This window comes from Pseudorca crassidens, chromosome Y, assembly GCF_039906515.1.
Source record: "Pseudorca crassidens isolate mPseCra1 chromosome Y, mPseCra1.hap1, whole genome shotgun sequence".
In the NCBI taxonomy this organism is placed as follows: Eukaryota; Metazoa; Chordata; class Mammalia; order Artiodactyla; family Delphinidae; genus Pseudorca; species Pseudorca crassidens.
Window position 1 is genome coordinate 5,261,959 of NC_090318.1, and position 18,830 is coordinate 5,280,788.

Genomic DNA, 18,830 nt, shown 5'->3' on the forward strand with positions numbered 1-18,830 from the left:
ATTCAGAGAACTTCCCAGGAGACATGGACCTTTTGCAGGCTGATGCTTGGGAGTGTTGGCTGGGAGAGGAGAGGTGGAGAGTTCATTCCAGGCAGGAGTGAGATGCTTTACAGGGAACAAAAAAGCAGCTCAAGGTTGCTATAAGAGATGAAGGTGTCAACCAGGGATACTGGGCGATGTAGCTGATGAAAGGTACCCTACATCCACGTTAGTATGTCTGATAGAATGAAGTAGATAGATAGACAGACAGATAGGGATGGATAGATAGATAGATAGGGATAGATAGATATGATGCATGGATGGATGGATGGATAGACATAGGTAGGTAGATAGATAGATAGCTACCTAGATAGATAGATAGATAGATAGATAGATAGATAGGTAGATAGAGATAGATGAACAGACATAGGTAGATAGATAGAAATGTGTGTATATATATTGTGTGTTTATATATATTTGTATATATGTGTGTGTGTGTGTGTGTGTGTATACATATATAGTTATTGCCATTTGGGTAGTAGTTAAAATTGGAGGTCAAGAATATCACCCAAATCCACTCTAAGGAAAGGGTAAAGAAGTGAGAATAAGGGTGAGTTGAGGGGTAACATAAGATGTCTCATGTTTTTGGCTGGTGTGGTTGGGTAGATAGAAGTACTTTGAGGCATTAGGACTCGCAGGCAGCGACTTGGTTCCCTTGTCTTTAGAATTTGAATAATAGGATTGTTATTATAGGAACATCGTAGAAGACTGTTGAGATGACTAAGAAGTCAGTACATGTAAAGCGTGTCCTCAGTGCCCTTAGTGAGGGCAAGGAATACTGTCGCCTGCCAGAGTGCAAGAACTACGATCCAGACGTATTCTACTCACATCTGTATGCTTAGAAGCTAGAATAGGGTCTGACATATTGTAAGAAATTAGTTTTGAGTGAATATGTAAATGAAAAACCACTTGAGCTTAGGTTTGAAGGATCAGTGGTTTAACTCAATGAAGCGGGCAGTGAATCAACGTGCTTGTATCGGTAAACCCATTGGTATTGGTGATTGATTAGATATTGGGTTTGAGGGAGGGGAGGACGTCAAAGCTGTCTCTTCCGTGTTTGACTGGTGTGATTCGCTAGACAGAGGTTCCCTTTAGGAATTAGGACTCCTGGGCAGAGACCTATATTGGGTTGGTGTATGGGATCCTTTAGTGTAAGAAGAGAAGAGGGTCAGGGACCAAGCGGAACATAAAAGGTGATACGGGAGCTGATGATCCAACAAAGGAGATACGGAGAGAGTGACAGGGAAATAAGAAGAAAACTGGGGGGGAAGGGAAGGTCCAGGGAAGAATATGGTTCGTAGAAGTGGACGCTGAGAAACAGTCAAGTAGGATGTAGACCCCAAGGAGCCATTGTGTATATTATACATGTGATGTTCCCATGAGTATTTTCAGTGGAGAGCAAGGGGCAGAGGCTGGCTGGATAGAAGGGGGCCGGAAGGTGAGCAGTTTCTCAGATTCTTTTCAGAAATGTGTCTGTGCAGGGAGACGGGCTGTGAAAGGGGTTCTTTGTCATGGGGAAGGTTGGAGTGTATTTCATTCTCTCAAGTCAGCTTCAGTAGACGGATCGTGAAGGTACAGGGGACACCTGAGAATGTCAGATTTCTGAGAAGACGGTGGGAAATGAGACCCAACATGTAGGAGGATTGATCTTTGCCAGGAGGAGGGACCTTGTCTAGTCTGTTAGGGAATGCAGAGAGCAGATGCTGGTGCAATGAGAAGGGATAGTGGCTGGAATTTGAAGGTGTTCCCAAATGAAGCCTTCTGTTTCCTCTCTGCAGAAGGAAACAGAGTTACCTACTGAAGGCGGGGTAGGGCAGGGCATGGGGGTGACAAGTAGTATTCTGGGGGAGGGTTGACATGCCACCTGCAGGTGGGGAACCCTGGATTCCAGGAACAGGAAGGGACCCCATTTGGTCACTTTAACCAGATGTTGAGAAGATCTCGATTTACAGAGAACAGATAGATATTTTCATTGAGGGCTGGTATCGTACTGGGAAGGCATGAACATGTGTCAGAGGTTCTCTGGGATCCAGTCTTTTGGCAACAATGTGATGGAAATGGTATATTGCATGATCTGAGCTGGTCATCGGGACCACATAGGATAAAGTTAGCAAACGTCCCAAAAATTGAAGTGTCATTTGGAACAATTGGGACTGTCCACTTAGTAGAAAACTGAACTACTGAATGATCGCAGTCCTCGACGAGATGACTGCATTGGGTTTTATTTGACAAAACGTGTGACCGTGGTACGACAGGGTTCGATATTGCAGAGTTTGGGCCCAAAGTTGAGAAAGCTGTATTGGAAGGCAGAGGTTTGTGGTTAGATAATAGAGTGTTTGGATCACTCACTTTTGAGACAGAGCAGGTGGGAGTGATGTGGTCTGTGGGTGACGGAGGCCAAGGTTGCCTGGAGGGGCACATGGTTGGGGATGTGACATCAGTGGATAAACTGAGGTCTGGGAGGGCAGGGCATTGATGTATTTCGTGCTAATCGAGCTCATTTTCCTGGATGGAATGCACAGTGAGACTAAGAAAATGAGCTTGTTGGGTAAGACTCTGGAGGAGAGAACTTTTGGAATGCAACAGGTTAGGGAAATGAAAAAGCCTAGCAAAGTTAAGGGACCAAAAGAGGTTGGAAACAGGAGTTTATAACCACTCCCATCTGTAAGGTTCTCTTTTTTTTTCCCCCCAGGAATACTCTGCATCAATTCATCCATTCTTTCGTTCATTCACTGCATATATTGGACCTTCTCTATTTGGAAGGTATTACGCTGTGGACCGCAGTTGATTCAACAGTCGATTAGAGTTTCTTCTCAAGTACTCTTGGTCCCGCTGGGACGATGAGATGGGATCACATTGATTGTCACACATCCCATAAACAAGAACCTTGAAAAATGCCCAGGAAATGGAGAGTAGGAAGACATTACATGTGGTAGTGGTTGTAGAAGCCTTGAGTAAATAGGAAGAGCGTTTTATGCAGGCTTTCGAGGGTTTACAGAAATGGTTGGGGGTTGGGGGAAAATCCTGGCAGAGAAAGCAGCAACAGAACTTTGCAGAAGGTGGGATAGGATGCGTTGTTTGCTGGGGCACTTAGGTGAGACTCAGCTCCACTAAGGAGTGGTATTGGCAGGGTGGGCCAGAGCCAGGATGTGGTTACTTTACAGTTCAGGCTGAAGGAGAGACTCTTTAGTTTTCCGTTCTTGCAGAAGGTATGAAGGAGTCCAATTAAGTGAACAAATAAATCATCAGTGGAAGTCACGGTGACATTTCCCCCCTAATAACACTGAAGGAGTTCATATTACGGAGTAGGGTCAGGGCTGATGCACGCACCCGACTCCCCAAATCTATATTCGGTAACTTTAAGAGCAGGGCTCCATATGTGGAATCTATCAATCAAAAAATTTAAAAAAAGGGCTACAAATGAACTTATCTACATAACAGAAATAGAGTCACAGATGTAGGAAAGAAACTTACGGTTCCCAGGGGGTAAGGGCAGGGGGTAAATTGGGGGATTGGGATTGACACACACACACTACTATATATAAAATAGATAACTAATAAGGACCTGCTGTAGAGCACAGGGAGCTCTACTCAGTACTCTGTAATGACCTATGGGGAAAAAGAATCTAAAAAAGAGTGGATATATGTATATGTATAACAGATTCACTTTGCTGTACAGCAGAAACTAACACAGCATTGTAAATCAACTATACTCCAATAAAAAAAAAAAAAAAAGAAAGAAAAAGAGCAGGGCTCAGTAAACTATGGCATTTGGGCCAGATCCAGCCTGCTGCCTGATCTTGTAGATCAAGTTTCCCCGAAACACAGCCATGTTGATTTGCTGGTGTCTGGCCCTCCTGCTTCTGAGGAGTTGGGCAAGCCACCCAAACCACCTAAAATCGTTACTCCCTGGCTTTTCAAAGGAAACACGTGCCACCCCCTGGCTCAGATGATTTAGCCGTTTGATGTCTTGCTTAAATAGTCACCTTTAGCTTCTGAACCCGGGTCCGTTAACTTAAGGGTGTTCTTCAGTTCTTTACCTTCAAGCAGTGACATGAGCAGACGGCTGCTGTTTTATTCTTGCCCCAATAACAGGTGGATGATAGTGTGATAGGACCTGGGCGGTTTTGTCACATCTCCCATCTATAATTGGTGGGGTTTTAGTCCCTGGACTGAATACATCGAGGAGGGTGTAAACTATAGCATCTTGGATGAGAAAGACTTTAGTGTGAATTAGATTCGTCACGTGCTTCCTTGCGATTCCCATCAATCCAGGGAACCAGTGTTATCAGGCGGGGAGATGCCCAAGAGGACAAAAAAAATGACAAATAGAGTATTGCAGAAAACTCTGTGCCCACGTCAAGCAAAAGAATGACAAGCATATGCTCTTGCCGTTCAAAGGCATTTGACCTGCCGGGTGGCAGCACGTGCAAAGACAAAAATATAGAAGCGTGGTTTAGAGACAGCTGTTCCTAACAAGAGTCTCGGAGTGAATGGTAGAAGAATTTTCTCTGCACCGTCCTGGAGAGCTTAACTCAGCCGTCGTCCGTCTGTGGCTTCCTAGCACGGCCGAGTGCCACCAGGATGTTAAATGTGTGCACTTGACAATTACTCGACCGAATTTTAAATTTAGACCATGCTCTTTTCTCTGTTCAGACATTTTCAGAAAGAATCCACTCTCCTTCACCTGTTTTCCCTGTATCTCCCTTGCAATCCCCTGTCCTTCTCTGCTAACCCTATTTCTCCTTCGCAAACCAACTCAAAGTCTGTTGCCTCAGGGCCCGTGTTCCCAGGGAAGAGGCATCCTCTGTGCTTTTTGTTGGTCTGCAATCAGAGTTATGCACAGCTTGTTACAAAGTCATGGGGAACTACTCCTGGGGAAGCAGCGTGTCTGTTTCTCCATCCATCCACGGGTTCCCTGCTGGAGGGATCCAGCATTTCTGGCCTCTTTGAGCCCCAGGCCGCTGTGCTGCTGTCTCCCTTCCCCAAGGACCATTAGTGAGAGACCCTGGGGAGCATCTTCTGTTGACATTGTGACCCACTCCCAGCTCACCCCTCCAGCCCCTCCTGATACCCCTTTCATGCTCTATTTAGTTATTTTCGAATTGCCTCATACATGCAAAGCTCGTTTTCCCAACGAAACAGTAAGAGCTATGCCAGTAATAAAATAATAACAATGATGAAAACAGCTATGGTCAGTGGTCTCCTGTCTCTCAGGCTGGGGATCATAATCCCGTGAAATACTCACATCTTACACGTCTGGAACGTGTGGCACAGCGGTGGATCCATGTCCCAAGGGCACAGAGCTGGTGTTTTCGTTGCCTAGGGCTGCTGCGAGAATTCACCACCAGTTTGGTGGCTCAATACAACACAAATGGATGATCTTACAGTTCTGCAGGTCCGATGTCCAAAATGGGTCCACGTGGGCTAAAATCAAGGTGTCAGCAGAGCTGTGTTCCTTTATGAAGGCTCTCGGGGAGCGAGGCCACCTGCATGCCTTGGCTTGGGGCACCTTTCTCTCTGTTCAGAGCCAGTGACGTAGCATCTTCCAGTCTCTCTGACTACAGCCTCAGCTGCTCTGATGCCAGTTTTCCTGCTTCCCTCTTTCCCTTATAAAGAGCCTCATGATTGTATTCGACCCACTCACATGATCCAGAATAATCTCTCCTTCTGTCGGATAAGGTACCATATCCCCAGATTCCAGGGGTTGCAGGTGGACATTTGGGGGTACGATTATTTTGCCTCCTACCAGCGGTAAAAAGTAGAAGTGGAATTTGAACCCCATGACTCCAGAAACATTGTTAGAAGTCTTTGTTGCTGCGAGATTTGAGTCTCCCTGATGAGAGTCAGCACTTGTGTCCACCAGGCAATGCTGGCCGTGTGTCATGCATGTAGAGACCATGACATATATATATATCGGGTTGGCCAAGAAGTTTGTTTGGGTTCTTCCGTAACATTTTATGGAAAAACCCGAACGAAATTCTTGGCCAACCCGATATATATTCTTCACCACAAGAGATACAGTATTGCTTGTGAAATTCTCATTGAATCCATGTCATTAAATCACTAGGTTCTTCCAAATCGGCCACCCCACATTAAGCATTGAAGAGTGCATTGAGGTACGTGTTGGAAAGACGTATAAATCTCCTTGATGCCTCTCCTTCGGCATTTTAGGGGGAAAAGCCAACAACTGGGAAGGAGGCATCCGGGTTCCAGGCATCCTCCGATGGCCAGGGGTGATCCAGGCTGGGCTGGAGATCGATGAGCCAACAAGCAATATGGACATCTTCCCGACAGTGGCCAAACTTGCGAGGTCCCCTCTGCCGGAAGACAGGTACTGTGACTCCCAGGTGCTCGGGGCAGTCGCCTTCGGATTTTGTGGGCAAGGGTGTTCCGATTCGCCTGCACGGTGGCATATGCTACTTCCGGCTGGACCCTTTATCCACGCCCAGTTATGGGACTTACTGGTGGGTCCAGCAATGTAAACACCGCTCTGTCCATCCTGTTATCCCAGTGGGAAATAAAGTCCAAAGCCCGAAGGGGATGGACAGTCTTTTTGTTTTTTTAATATTTGTTTATTTATTCATTTATTTGGTTGCACCAGGTCTTAGTTGCAGCAGACGGGCTCCTTAGTTGGGGCTCGCTGGCTCCTAAGTTGTAGCACGTGGGCTCCTTAGTTGTGGCAGACGGGCTCCTTAGTTGTGGCATGTGAACTCTTAGTTGCAGCATGTGGGATCTAGTTCCCTGAGCGGGATTGAACCCGGGTCCCCTGCATTGAGAGCATGGAGTCTTATCCACTGTGCCACCAGGGGAATCCTATGGGATGGACGGTCTTTAACTGAGCCTCCCTCTTTTGGCATTCCGTGGAACCTCTCCCCCTCCCTCTCTCTCCTCTCTCTCTCTCTCTCTCTCTCTCTCTCTCTCTCTCTCTCTCTGTCTCTCTCTCTCTCTCATCTGTGCCCATCATCGGCTTGCAGAAGGGCAGCTGGGCAGATGCCCTCTAACCTCCCTTGTTTCATCCCACACTTCTCCTGGCCCTGTTCACCAGCTCTTTGCTGCAGCAGCGAGAAAGGCAGTTGGGTGCCTAGTCAGGCCCCTTTTTTCCCAGCACGTCTTCATTTAGCGAGTTCTAAATGAAATGTCTTTCTCTTACATTTAAATACATCTTCCGACGGCATCGCCAGTGGTTTCTCCTTAAGTGTTATTACCAATCTGAAGAGTTCTAAGTGAGGCACACTGATTCATTGCTTTCGTTAGTTGGGTGGCAATCCAGGGTGACGGCAGGCACACGGGCTGCAAATCTTGTTCAAATTCAGCTGCCGACAGAACCAAGAGGAAACTGGAAACCAGAGACGAAAACAACAGCTCAGCCAGAGCTGAGTCCACGGAGAGGTTTGCTCACCTCCCATTGTGTGCAACCTTGGTTTACTCTTCTTTTATTTCAAATTTCTGCATTAGGTATACGTTCCTCTCAAAGTGCCCGCACACACACACACACACACACCACACACACAGATGGGAAAGGCAGAATTGTAGACTTCAGCCCTTCTCAAACTTTGTGGCCTCGAGATTCTTGTACACTCTTCCCAGATCCAGGAGCCCAAAGACGTTGTGTTTCTGTGGGCGGTATCTATCAGCGTTTGTCATATGAGCAATTAAACCTGGAAATAAAAGTTTTTAAATGCAAGAGGGCCCAAGCACACAGTGCATCGGCTGACAGAGTGATAATGGAGCCACTGGGGAAACCCACCATGAGCTCATGAAAGAGTGGGGGTACAAAAGGCAAATAACATTTTGAATTACTGCAAAGACAGTTTGAGCTCATAGACCTCCTCGTAGGTCTCAGGCATCCCTGTGGGTCTCTGGACCACACCGTCTCAGGGTAGCTGGTGCTTCAGAGAAGAGCAGAGATTCCCGGAGCTATGCTGCTGTGGCTTCACTGCTGCTGAAGCATTGAAGTTCCTGGGCCCTGATTTCTTCTCCTGCAAATGGGTTCACACTTGCACAGGATGGCAAGCACTAGAGCATGTCAAGTGCAGAGTAGGGATGCATGCATACTTGCCATTTTTGTTTCACCCGCCATATTGAGAGGTAACAGGTAGGGAAGTAGAGTCGTTTCCACTTACACGTTTCACGTCCATCTGGGCTCAGAGAATCGTCACTGTGAGGGCTGAAGGGGCTTCTAAGAGCTGCTATTCCAATCAAATGATTCTTCTTCCCCTCTAATGACAGAAAACTTGGCAGGAGTAACTCATCAAAAGTCTTTTCTTACAGAAAACTAAAACTCTCACTCCTTATTTTACTTGCTCTTTGGCCCTGGTTCTTTCCCTTGGAATAAATCTGAATAGTTCCATGACCCGTGCACACTGAGTGTTCATAGTTTCATTAAGTACATTTTTCTCTCATGGTTCATGATGTTAAAGTCGTCGGTACTCTCTGCTTTCACAGTATCTTTATATTTTTATTATTTTTAAAACATTTATTTATTTGGCTGTGCCAGGTCTTTAGTCACGGCATGCAGACTTCTTAGTTGTGACATGCGAACTCTCAGTTGCGGCATGCATGTGGGATCTAGTTCCCTGACCAGGGATCGCACCCGGGCCCCCTGCATTGGGAGCACAGAGTGTTAACCACCGGACCACCAGGGAAGTCCCTGCTTTCACACTATCTTTAACTGGTTTTCCACCTCCCTGGGAAGAGCCAAGGGAAGGGAAAAGTTCAGAGGCAAAGAGGAGGATCCCTAAAGGGAGATCTTGCTGCCGGCACCTCGTACCCACCCCAATCTGAGGCTAATAGGGGTCATCCTGTTTTTCTCCCACATGCCCATTGAGGAAGGAAGCAGCCTCCCTCCTAAGCTGACCCAAACATTTTGTGCACGAGCCAGTGTCCTCAGTGGAACCCATTCTGAGTATTGAAGGTTCTTTCAATGGATCTCACCCGTTGATGGTCCCACTCAACCCAATGATACTATGTCTGGGTTTTGGTCCAAGGCTCTATAAGATGTCATTGTTCTCCAAGCGACAGCACAGATAAGAAAACGGCAATCTGCTTCCAGGTTGCTCATGGGAATAAAATGATCTCACAATATACTATTTAGATCATGTTAGCAACCAGGTCTAGAAGACGTCCTTGTGTGTCTGCCCTGGAGACGTTGACCATCTAAAGGGATGGTTCTCAGCTGGGGTGACTGTCCCTCCCAGGGGCCGTTTATCAGTGTCTAGAGACATTTTTGATTGTTTTGACTCGGGACGTTGCTGGCATCTAGTGGATAGAGGCCCGGGTTGCTGCTAAACATCCTACAATGCACAGGATGCCACCCCCCAGCAAGGAGTGATCCAGCCCAATATGTTGGGAGCGCTGAGGTTGAGAATTCTGCTCAAAAGCTTATTATTGCTCTTTTACGGAAAATGTCGTTATCTATATAATGAAAACCTCATCAAAACTTTTCAATAAGAGCATCCGGATAATATCCTCATATATATCCATATCCATCTGTAAATCTGATACACAGGTATCTACTCTTTAGAAAACAGCCTAACTCTCTCCCACTAAGATTGGTGGAAATCAGCTTCCCTGGTTTCTTGCTTAAGCAATATTAAATTTACGTTTCTCAGGTGAGTAAACACATTCAGAGAGCTGGACCCAGGCTATATGACAATCACTTAATGAGGTTCCCTCACATTTTGCCACATTTTTCATTGAACGAGAGGAGTTTCGTTCAGAAGACCCCTGTCCTTCAAGTACAGCCTTGTAATTCTCAAGAAGCAAGTGCTGTTCTTTTTTTTTTTTTTTTTTGCGTTACGCGGGCCTCTCACTGTTGTGGCCTCTCCCGTTGCGGAGCACAGGCTCCGGACGCGCAGGCTCAGCGGCCACGGCTCACGGGCCCAGCTGCTCCGCGGCATGTGGGATCTTCCCGGACCGGGGCACGAACCCACGTCCCCTGTATCAGTAGGCGGACTCTCAACCACTGCGCCACCAGGGAAGCCCGCAAGTGCTGTTCTTGACAATCCTAGCTTGGTGAGAAATGAAAAGCCCTTCGATGCAGGGTTTCTGCTTAGGTAAAAAGAGCAGCAGTCCGAGGGTTACACATAGAGATTTTCACTTTGCAGAGTCTCCGTGCTGCCATGAGAATTCTCTAACTCAACCCCGTGGTGTGCCTGTATGAGATTCCTCTTGGCGTGAATCTTTCCTTCATACCGACCGTGGCCATCACCCCAGCATATGCAGAAAAATCATTCCCCCTGCGTCTCCAAATAAGCTGATTCTGGACATACATGGAGGGCAGTCTTTCTCTGTGATATAAAACATAGGCAACAAAAATATAATACCTCGGGCTTCCCTGGTGGCGCAGTGGTTGAGAGTCCGCCTGCCAATGCAGGGGACACGGGTTCATGCCCCGGTCCGGGAAGATCCCACATGCCGCGGAGCGGCTGGGCCCGTGCGCCATGGCCGCTGAGCCTGTGCGTCCGGAGCCTGTGCTCCGCAATGGGAGAGGCCACAACAGTGAGAGGCCCGCATACCGCAAAAAAAAAAAAAAATATATATATATATATATATAAAATACCTCAATACATTAATTCATTAAAGTGAAAACCTGTCAGCCTCATCTTTGCAAGCAGACAGAGTATTACCATAGTGAGTCTATGACCATGCTCCCTCCTAATGAAGATTGGCATGCCCAATTCTCCTATTCCATAATGAAAATTCGATTTCATTTCTTTTTTCCAAGTTTGGAAAAGAAATCCCAATGCTTGGTATCACTTACGTCTGATGAAGACAAGGAGAGTGGCTTGGTTCTCCCACTCAGTTTTGCTGACATCTAGCTGGGTGACCACAGAAGACTTCTTCCATAGAGCACTACAGATACAAGGGCGAGCTGTACCCAGCTCAGCTCCATTTTGCAGAATCAAAGTCGAAACTCTTCACGTACATGTGACTACGTATAATTGATCTTGCTTTCTATTCACATATGGCAGAATGTCTGATGTTTATGGGTGGAAACACTTTTAATTATGAAAGAGACTTTCTGGGTACTTGGGATTCCCTTTAATTTATCAAAGATCTATGTGCTTTCTTCTAAAAATGTTTCCTGTCCTACTCTACAGTGAAAAAAATCACCTTATTTTTTTGTTTGTTTGTTTTACATCTTTTCTGGAATATAATTGCTTTACAAGGGTGTGTTAGTTTCTGCTGTATAACAAAGTGGATCAGCTATACATATACATATGTCCCCATATCCCCTCCCTCTTGCGTCTCCCTCCCTCCCACCCTCCCTATCCCACCCCTCTAGGTGGCCACAAAGCACCGAGCTGATCTCCCTGTGCTATGTGGCTGCTTCCCACTAGCTATCTGGTTTACATTTGGTAGTGTATATATGTCAGTGCTACTCTCTCACTTCATCCCAGCTTACCCTTCACCCTGACCCCGTGTCCTCAAGTCCATTCTCTACGTCTGCATCTTTACTCCTGTCCTGCCCCTAGGTTCATCAGAACCATTTTTTTTTAGATTGCATACATATGTGTTAGCATATGGTATCTGTTTTTCTCTTTCTGACCCAGTTCACTCTGCACGACAGACTCTAGGTCCATCCACCTCACTACAAATAACTCAATTTTGTTCCTTTTTATGGCTGAGTAATATTCCATTGTATATATGTGCCACATCTTCTTTATACATTCTAGTGTCGATGGACACTTAGGTTGCTTCCATGAATCACCTTATTTTGAATATGGCAACAAGTGACTCACCTTGTGTCCCAAGTTAACCTCTTTTTCAGTCCCCGAAGCCTTTCCCTTCTGCTATGATCCCCAAATCCTCCCCAGAGTGGACCCGGCACAGGTGGGTCGGAGGGACGTCCCGAAGTACATGGCTCACTGACTCAGCTGAGAGAGAGACAGCACATTCGTGGGGGGATGAAGTCACTGTCCCCCAAAAAAGTTCCCCAAACATGTTCTTTTCAGTTACGAGAGAGTCATCCGCATGCTCTTGAATTTGACCTGAAATTCAGACATGACTCTCCTTGACACTGAATTGTTACTATCCCCATGGTTGCCATGAGTCAGGAGCCCAAAGAGAATCATCTCACTTTCCATGTTAAAGGCAATCTCAAATGAGCACGTTTTTCACAGAATGAGGCAGACACCAGGGGAAAAAAGCATCCGATTTTGTAGCCGTGGCTGTCCTGCAAGCGTGCTATGAAAAGTTGAATTTGTTTACAGAAAAGGCCAATCAGACGATTCCCATAGGGAAGCGGCGATGCTTTGCATCACTTTGAAAGTGTAGGGGCCTTTCTGCCACGAATCGTGATGTTGTACAAACATTTCCATCCCAGCCATCCCAAGTATTTTGATAACTCAGACACCGTTTAAAAGTTTAGCTCAATAGAGTCACTTTCCATTTTTCATGGCACAAATGAGCCTCTTTTTGACAAGCCGTATTTCTCCAGCGCTGTTCAACAGTGGTTTCCATCGCAGCGTGATTTATTGCCGGCTTCCAGGAAAGAGTGCGTTAGGTATAGGATGTAAAACAAAGATGAGATCAGTCTCTGCATCGCAAGAAAAAAGAAGTTTGCAGAACAGACTTTGCTTCCCTCCTTAAAAAAAAAGAGACAAATCTGCTTGGAAATCAGAAAAAAAGTCTATGAGATTTACAGTGTTCTTTTTGTCATTAAATCCCCCTTTGTGGGATCAGGCCCAGTTCGGTTATGAAATACCAATCTTAAGAAAACAGTTCTGTCTCCTGGGTTCTTAAGTGCTGAGTTTTGTGGGTTTATGATGAAAAACAGCTTCGAGAAATGAGCCAGACATTGAGTCAGAGAAACAGAGATTCACTCTCACCCTCGAGCCATCGTGGAAAGGCCTTCTCTGTCGGGCCCATCTGTCCCATCTCTCACCTTCAGGGTTTTCACCCCTGGGGGCTTTTTATGCGCAGGTCCTCCTCTCTGCCCCTCTCCCCTCATCCCTTGCTTCCTTTCCACCTACTTAGGCTCTCCTAATCTCAAGGACTGAGTTTTTCTTGAAATTCACAATACCGGCCATTTCAGGATAGAACTAGTGTCCGGAGAACACACTGCTTCTGGATCGAATCATCTCTCTACCTTGTTCCTCTCATGGAAGATGAGAATCAGGCTTGGAAAGTGAGCCAATTCTGTCTTTTGTTCTTATTTTTAACTTACAATAATAGAATATTTTCAGTTCCGTGGACTTGTGCGGAGTGCATGATTAATAACTAAGGTGGGGACCAGAGAAGCAGTCAGCAGTAATTACATGATGGGATTTTTAGCGACACCAAAATAAACCACAAAGAAAAAAGAAAAAAACAAAAAAAACTCAAGGGATGTAGGACCTCTCAAGAGTGCTTACCTACATTATATAACCAAGTTAAAGTTCCGGTTTCTCAATTCCTCATGGTAGGAGGGGCCAGGGATGGAGTGTTTTGGGTTTTTAAAAAATTTTTTGTTGGAGTGTAGTTGATGTAAAATGTTGTTAGTTCCAGGTGTACAGCAAGGTGATTCAGTTATCCACATACACATATCCACTCTTTTTAAGATACTTTCCCCCATAGTAAAATGTTGTTAGTTCCAGGTGTACAGCAAGGTGATTCAGTTATCCACATACACATATCCACTCTTTGTAAGATACTTTCCCCCATAGTAAAATGTTGTTAGTTCCAGGTGTACAGCAAGGTGATTCAGTTATCCACATACACATATCCACTCTTTGTAAGATACTTTCCCCCATAGTAAAATGTTGTTAGTTCCAGGTGTACAGCAAGGTGATTCAGTTATCCACATACACATATCCACTCTTTTTAAGATACTTTCCCCCATAGTCCATTACAGTATTGAGTAGAGTTCCCTGTGCTCTACAGCAGGTCCTTATTAGTTTATCTGTTTTATGTATAGTAGTGTGTATATTCAGTCCCAATCTCCCAATTTATCCCTCTGCCCACGCCTTTACCCCTGGTGACCATACGTTTGTTTTCTGCATCTGTGACTCTATTTCTATTTTGTAGATAAGTTCATGTGTACCCTTTTTTTAGATTCCACATATAAGCGATATCATATGATATTTGTCTTGGAATGTTTTTAATCAGAGAAGGAAAACCCTCAAGTTCAACAATCTACCTCCTTCCAAGTAGCCTTCTGCCCCAGGTTTCGGTGACAGTGGCCTAATGGTAATCAACGACTTCAATTTCTCTACTGCCTGTTAATGTATGTTTCACTCAAAACAAAATTATAGGCTTTTTTCCTTTATGTAACATCCAAATAGTCTTAATTTTGCTCCTTAGCAGTTGTATACAGTTATTGCCTACCATCTGGAAAGTTCCCCTTCTCGGCCTAGTTATAGAAGAGATATATTTACCTTTGAGAACATAAACATATGTGTAATGTGTATATGTGATATGTAAATGCATGTGAGTACGTTTACATCTTTGGGGTATTTAATATCATCATTATTATTTACAAATCACGTCCCTGGGACTTAGAACTTCATTTGCATTGAAGTCCATCCAATCTAAATTGCCCCATGCTGTATATTACCTTTTTTTTAAAACTCAGATTGTCAGAAATTCTTATTTTCTATAGATCCATAGTTCGTGAATACACTGTTTGCCAAGGCAATAGGCAGAAAACTCAGTATAGGAGCAGCAGCAGGGGAAAGCAGTGGAAAGCACGGACGCCCAGTCAGCTGGGTTTCAACCCCATTGGCTCTTACGACACACGTGGAGTTGGCTGAATCACTCCATTTCTTCATCCCATCATCCTGGAGTGATACTGGTCACAGCTCACGGTGCTGCTTGGAGGATGAAATGAGTTCATGCACGAGCAGAGCTGGCCTCCCTACATTGCATATGGCGCCCAGTGTGGGTCAGTTAGTGTCCTGGGTTGGTTACTTCATTACCATGTTGTAGCTCTGTCATGCCCCCATTTGCTGGAAGGACAGCGCCGACATCGGGAGGTTTTAGCCCAAGGCTGATGTGGCCCCCTGATGCCCACCTGCTTTATCCCCCAGGATCATCGATGGACGTGACCTGATGCCCCTGCTTCAAGGGAGAAGCCATCGTTCGGATCACGAGTTTCTCTTCCACTACTGCAACTTCTACCTGAACGCCGTGCGCTGGCACCCACAGAACAGTGAGCAGACGCATCTTTCTTTCCATGCTTGTAGGGCTACGTGCAGTCACTGCCATGGGAATAGAAGAAATTGCAAGAGGGCGTTGCTCTCATGAGATGCCCGAAAGATGCTCAGTTTTGCTTTCTCTGTCCTCCTCCGTGTTCCTTCTTCTCTTACGCCTCCCGGTGCCGTGGTGGTCCAGGCAGGGCGTCACACATTGCTGTGACATGTGCTTGCAGCTCCCTCAACGTGGGAGGACTTCCTTTCTTTTCCCTTCCTGGTTAATGCTTATCCATCCGCCCCACCCCCCTGAAAGCCGTCTTCTCTGCCTGCTGTCCTGTAGGTTTTGCACTGGCACCGAATGCCCTTGAGTTGTTTACCCGACCTTCTCTCCCGAGCCTCAAAGGTAGGGGTCGTGACTCATCGATCTGTGTTTGGTCACGGATCGTGTGTATTTGCTAGATGTGGATATTTAAGACAGAGTTCAAACGCTTTGATGTTATCATGGGTCCCAAACCCAGGGGTGTTGTAAATCGTGCACTGTATCAGTGACGGGACCTTCTTTGGGTTTTCCAACAGCGGGTACAGGGGTGCATTTCTAAAAAGCATAAAGGACCAAGTGGAACCAAGTGAGAATCGTCGGTGTAGTGATAGGGTCACATCTGGTTTTCACGTATTTAAACTTAGAATTACAGTAAGGCTCACATCGCTAAGATGCCTAGGAGTCTATGGGAATCCAGCAACTATTACAGCCCTGCTGTATATCCCAGAGGTAGTGGCTGCTATTGGACTTTGAGGTTCCTCTTCAGTGGGAAATTGAAACTCCCCACTTCTCTAGTGTGTTTTGGGATTCTGCTCCCAGAGGCGAGATTCTCAGAGCAGCTTGTGTATCCCCTGCAGCTGATGACTTGGTAAAAACTCAGGTGACTCTGATACTGGATTTCAATGTACCCCTCACCCCATTCTGCTCACCCAGTCGATTTACCAAAGACATCATTTAAAGAGCAGGTGCTCCATTATTCTTAGAGTGGAAAATGATAACCCTTCCGTTACCCAAAGAGATCACACCAGGTTTACCCTTCAGCGTTTATACTTTCAATCTGGACGGCTTCCTTGAGATAGCTTCCGGAAGACCAATATGGCAAAACCATGGGCGCACGATTCCAGGCCCAGAGGGATCCTATTTACGTATCTCATCAATGTGTCCATCATTCCTAACACTCATAGGAATGCTGTCTCTTCTTAGCATTATTGGCAGCATTTAGATCTGAGCCATCTCATCATAAATGAGAGATGTGGTCCTCGCCACTTCCTTTTGTACAGAGCCTGCGAGAAGCGTAAAGAAAGTCTCGGGGACTCTTGTTTGTCTAAAGAAGGATGATATCACGTCCTGAGCCTTGCAGAATTGCATTTAAATAAAGCCAACCCCGTCGAGTGAGAGGAGCCGGAAGAAACCTACTGGATCAGGGGCTGGGGAAGCACATTATGTGGAGGAGTAAACAGAAAAGGGACAGGAAGAGGCAGAAAATAGGAGTAAGTGAGAAAAACAAGACCCAGATTCTGATAGGCAGCTGGCCTGGGGATAAAGCTTGCTTCTAAGATAACACACAAGTGACATTCTCTCTTATGCAGTTCCTTACTATGTTCTGTCCTGAAGCAGCAGCACACGAGGAAAAATGGCGGTGTTTCCACCCCGGAATCATGCGCGTAGCTAAAGGGACTCAGGAAACCGTGGGCTTTATGAATCGTCTCATCTGCTTTTCAGATTGCGCCTGAAACTCAGCAACAGTGGCTGCTGCCTTGGCTGTCACACATGGCTCCGTGGCCGTTTGCTCAGTATTTCATCTGTTCGTTTGTTGTACACGTATTTATTGAGCACCTACTAAGTGGCACCTTCTGGGCTAGGCTGCGCACCTGTCAGTGAGCAAAATAGACCAAATTCTCTGCCAGGGAGTTGCGGACCTCTTAGCTCAGGACAGGCTGAAGGCTGTGCAAACAGCTGGGAATGCACAGGTGTGTAAGGAAGTGTCACCCGTGTGTGTGTGGAGTTACCTGTCAACTAGAGAATACAGAAAGTAAACTAGTACTAGAGGAGATGACTGACATCATCTCGGACCTGTGCTGGTAGGAGTTTATGGTAATCACTACACAGGCTTCCCGTAATTGTCAGTGGTAAGAGGGCTGCCTCCTGGCCTCCAAATACTTTGCTAGAAAAGAAGAGAGACGTTTAGGATCAGGGTTTAGGAATGTAGCGTCAGGGCAGCAGTGAGCTGGAGCCACCTCCGGATGGCTCAGGCATCTTGCCAGCTTGTTGGGAAAGCACTGCTACCTGGAAGTCAGCCAGGCGGCGAGCGCTGACACCCCGGCAACTGGCAGACCTGGCAAACGCACGCCCTGCTCCTCGCTCGGAAAGCACAAGCTTACCAGCAGTAAGTACGCTGGTACCCGTAAACTAGAGCTGAGTGGTGGTGTGGTTAAGATCCAGTTGCCGTTTGTTTTGATCAGTTGGACGCCTACATGTTACAATTCCCAACTTGTTACTCATTTTCCCAAAAACTTAGAGCTGGAATGCTGTTTCCACCCTTTTAAAACATGAACCCCTTTCAGCTTTCATATACAGTGTCTTCTCTATAATTGAATCATTCTCTAATGATAATGTTTCTGTAATTCCGTTGTCTCAGCAAATTGAATGGCCTAACTTAATCATCTCATATCCTTACGCCCACTGCATTTTAGAAGAACTCACGAAAGTGTTATTAGGACACCGGTAACTTTTCTTGCATTACAACGGGAATTGTGAGTTTAAATTTACTGTTCCGCGTGTATTCAAAAAGTTTGGCTTTAAGTTTTGACCTACGAAGCAGTGTTAGTAAAAATTCAATGTAATGACAACTTGATTTTATGGTAAAATTTATCTTAAAAGACTGGTAGTTAGCTCTGAGCTTCTGCTGCAGATTTTTGAGCAGATGAATGTAAGGCTATAAACTAAATGCTCGCATTAGTGGGAGACTTCCCAGGCCAGCTGGTCGTACAGAAATCCATGGGATGTGGTTATGCTGATGTGGAATCCAAGGAGTCCCATAAATCCTGCTAGCTTTTCAATTCAAGTTTGTTGGAAGCTTCTCTCCTGTGACTTTTTTTTAAAGCATCATTTGAAAAACCTCAGTAGTACCCCTGAAGCGTACATTGTGTATAGAAAAATGATAAACAATTTTGACCTTTAAGACTTCAAAATAATTTTTTAAAATCTTAAATCACAACAAAAAGCAGTAGGAAATTAGAATTCATTCCAAAGAAATTTGTTTGTATCTAGCTCTTTTAAAGGTGCCTTTTTTTGAAAATAGGAGATAAGTGAGGTTTAAAATTGCAACAGTATTACAATAGTATTTGAGGAAAAATGCTTGCTTTGTTCACTAAGATTTTCACCCAGTTAAAAAATTAATTTTGCCTCTAAAATGCACCTAAGAAAGGAGAGAAGGTTCTAATTACAGCTGCCTGTGTCTCAGGAGTTGATCGGTGTAAGAAAGGCTATGCTTAGTTTTTGTCTTTATTAATGACTTCAGTTTGTGTCAGTGGTCTGATTCTCCTTTGTCTGATTACCGGAAGTTAAACCTGAAGGGTCAGAAACAACAAATCGAGGGCAGAAGCTGAACTCACGGGGGCTGTGGCATTTTC

At 45.5% G+C, this 18,830-nt stretch overlaps 1 protein-coding gene across 5 annotated transcripts in view; it reads left to right on the forward strand.

Moving 5' to 3' along the window:
• The window catches only part of LOC137217866 (steryl-sulfatase-like), a 184,922-nt gene that overhangs the window by 153,328 nt on the left and 12,764 nt on the right, over positions 1-18,830 (forward strand). For 4 of the 5 annotated variants that reach the window (XM_067724861.1, XM_067724858.1, XM_067724862.1 and 1 more), the window contains 3 exons: positions 6,214-6,373; positions 15,054-15,175; positions 15,499-15,561. In XM_067724861.1, coding sequence (XP_067580962.1) covers positions 6,214-6,373; positions 15,054-15,175; positions 15,499-15,561 — 345 coding nt within the window. The remainder of the gene's footprint in view (positions 1-6,213; positions 6,374-15,053; positions 15,176-15,498; positions 15,562-18,830) is intronic. The other variant, XM_067724863.1, reaches the window with a different exon arrangement.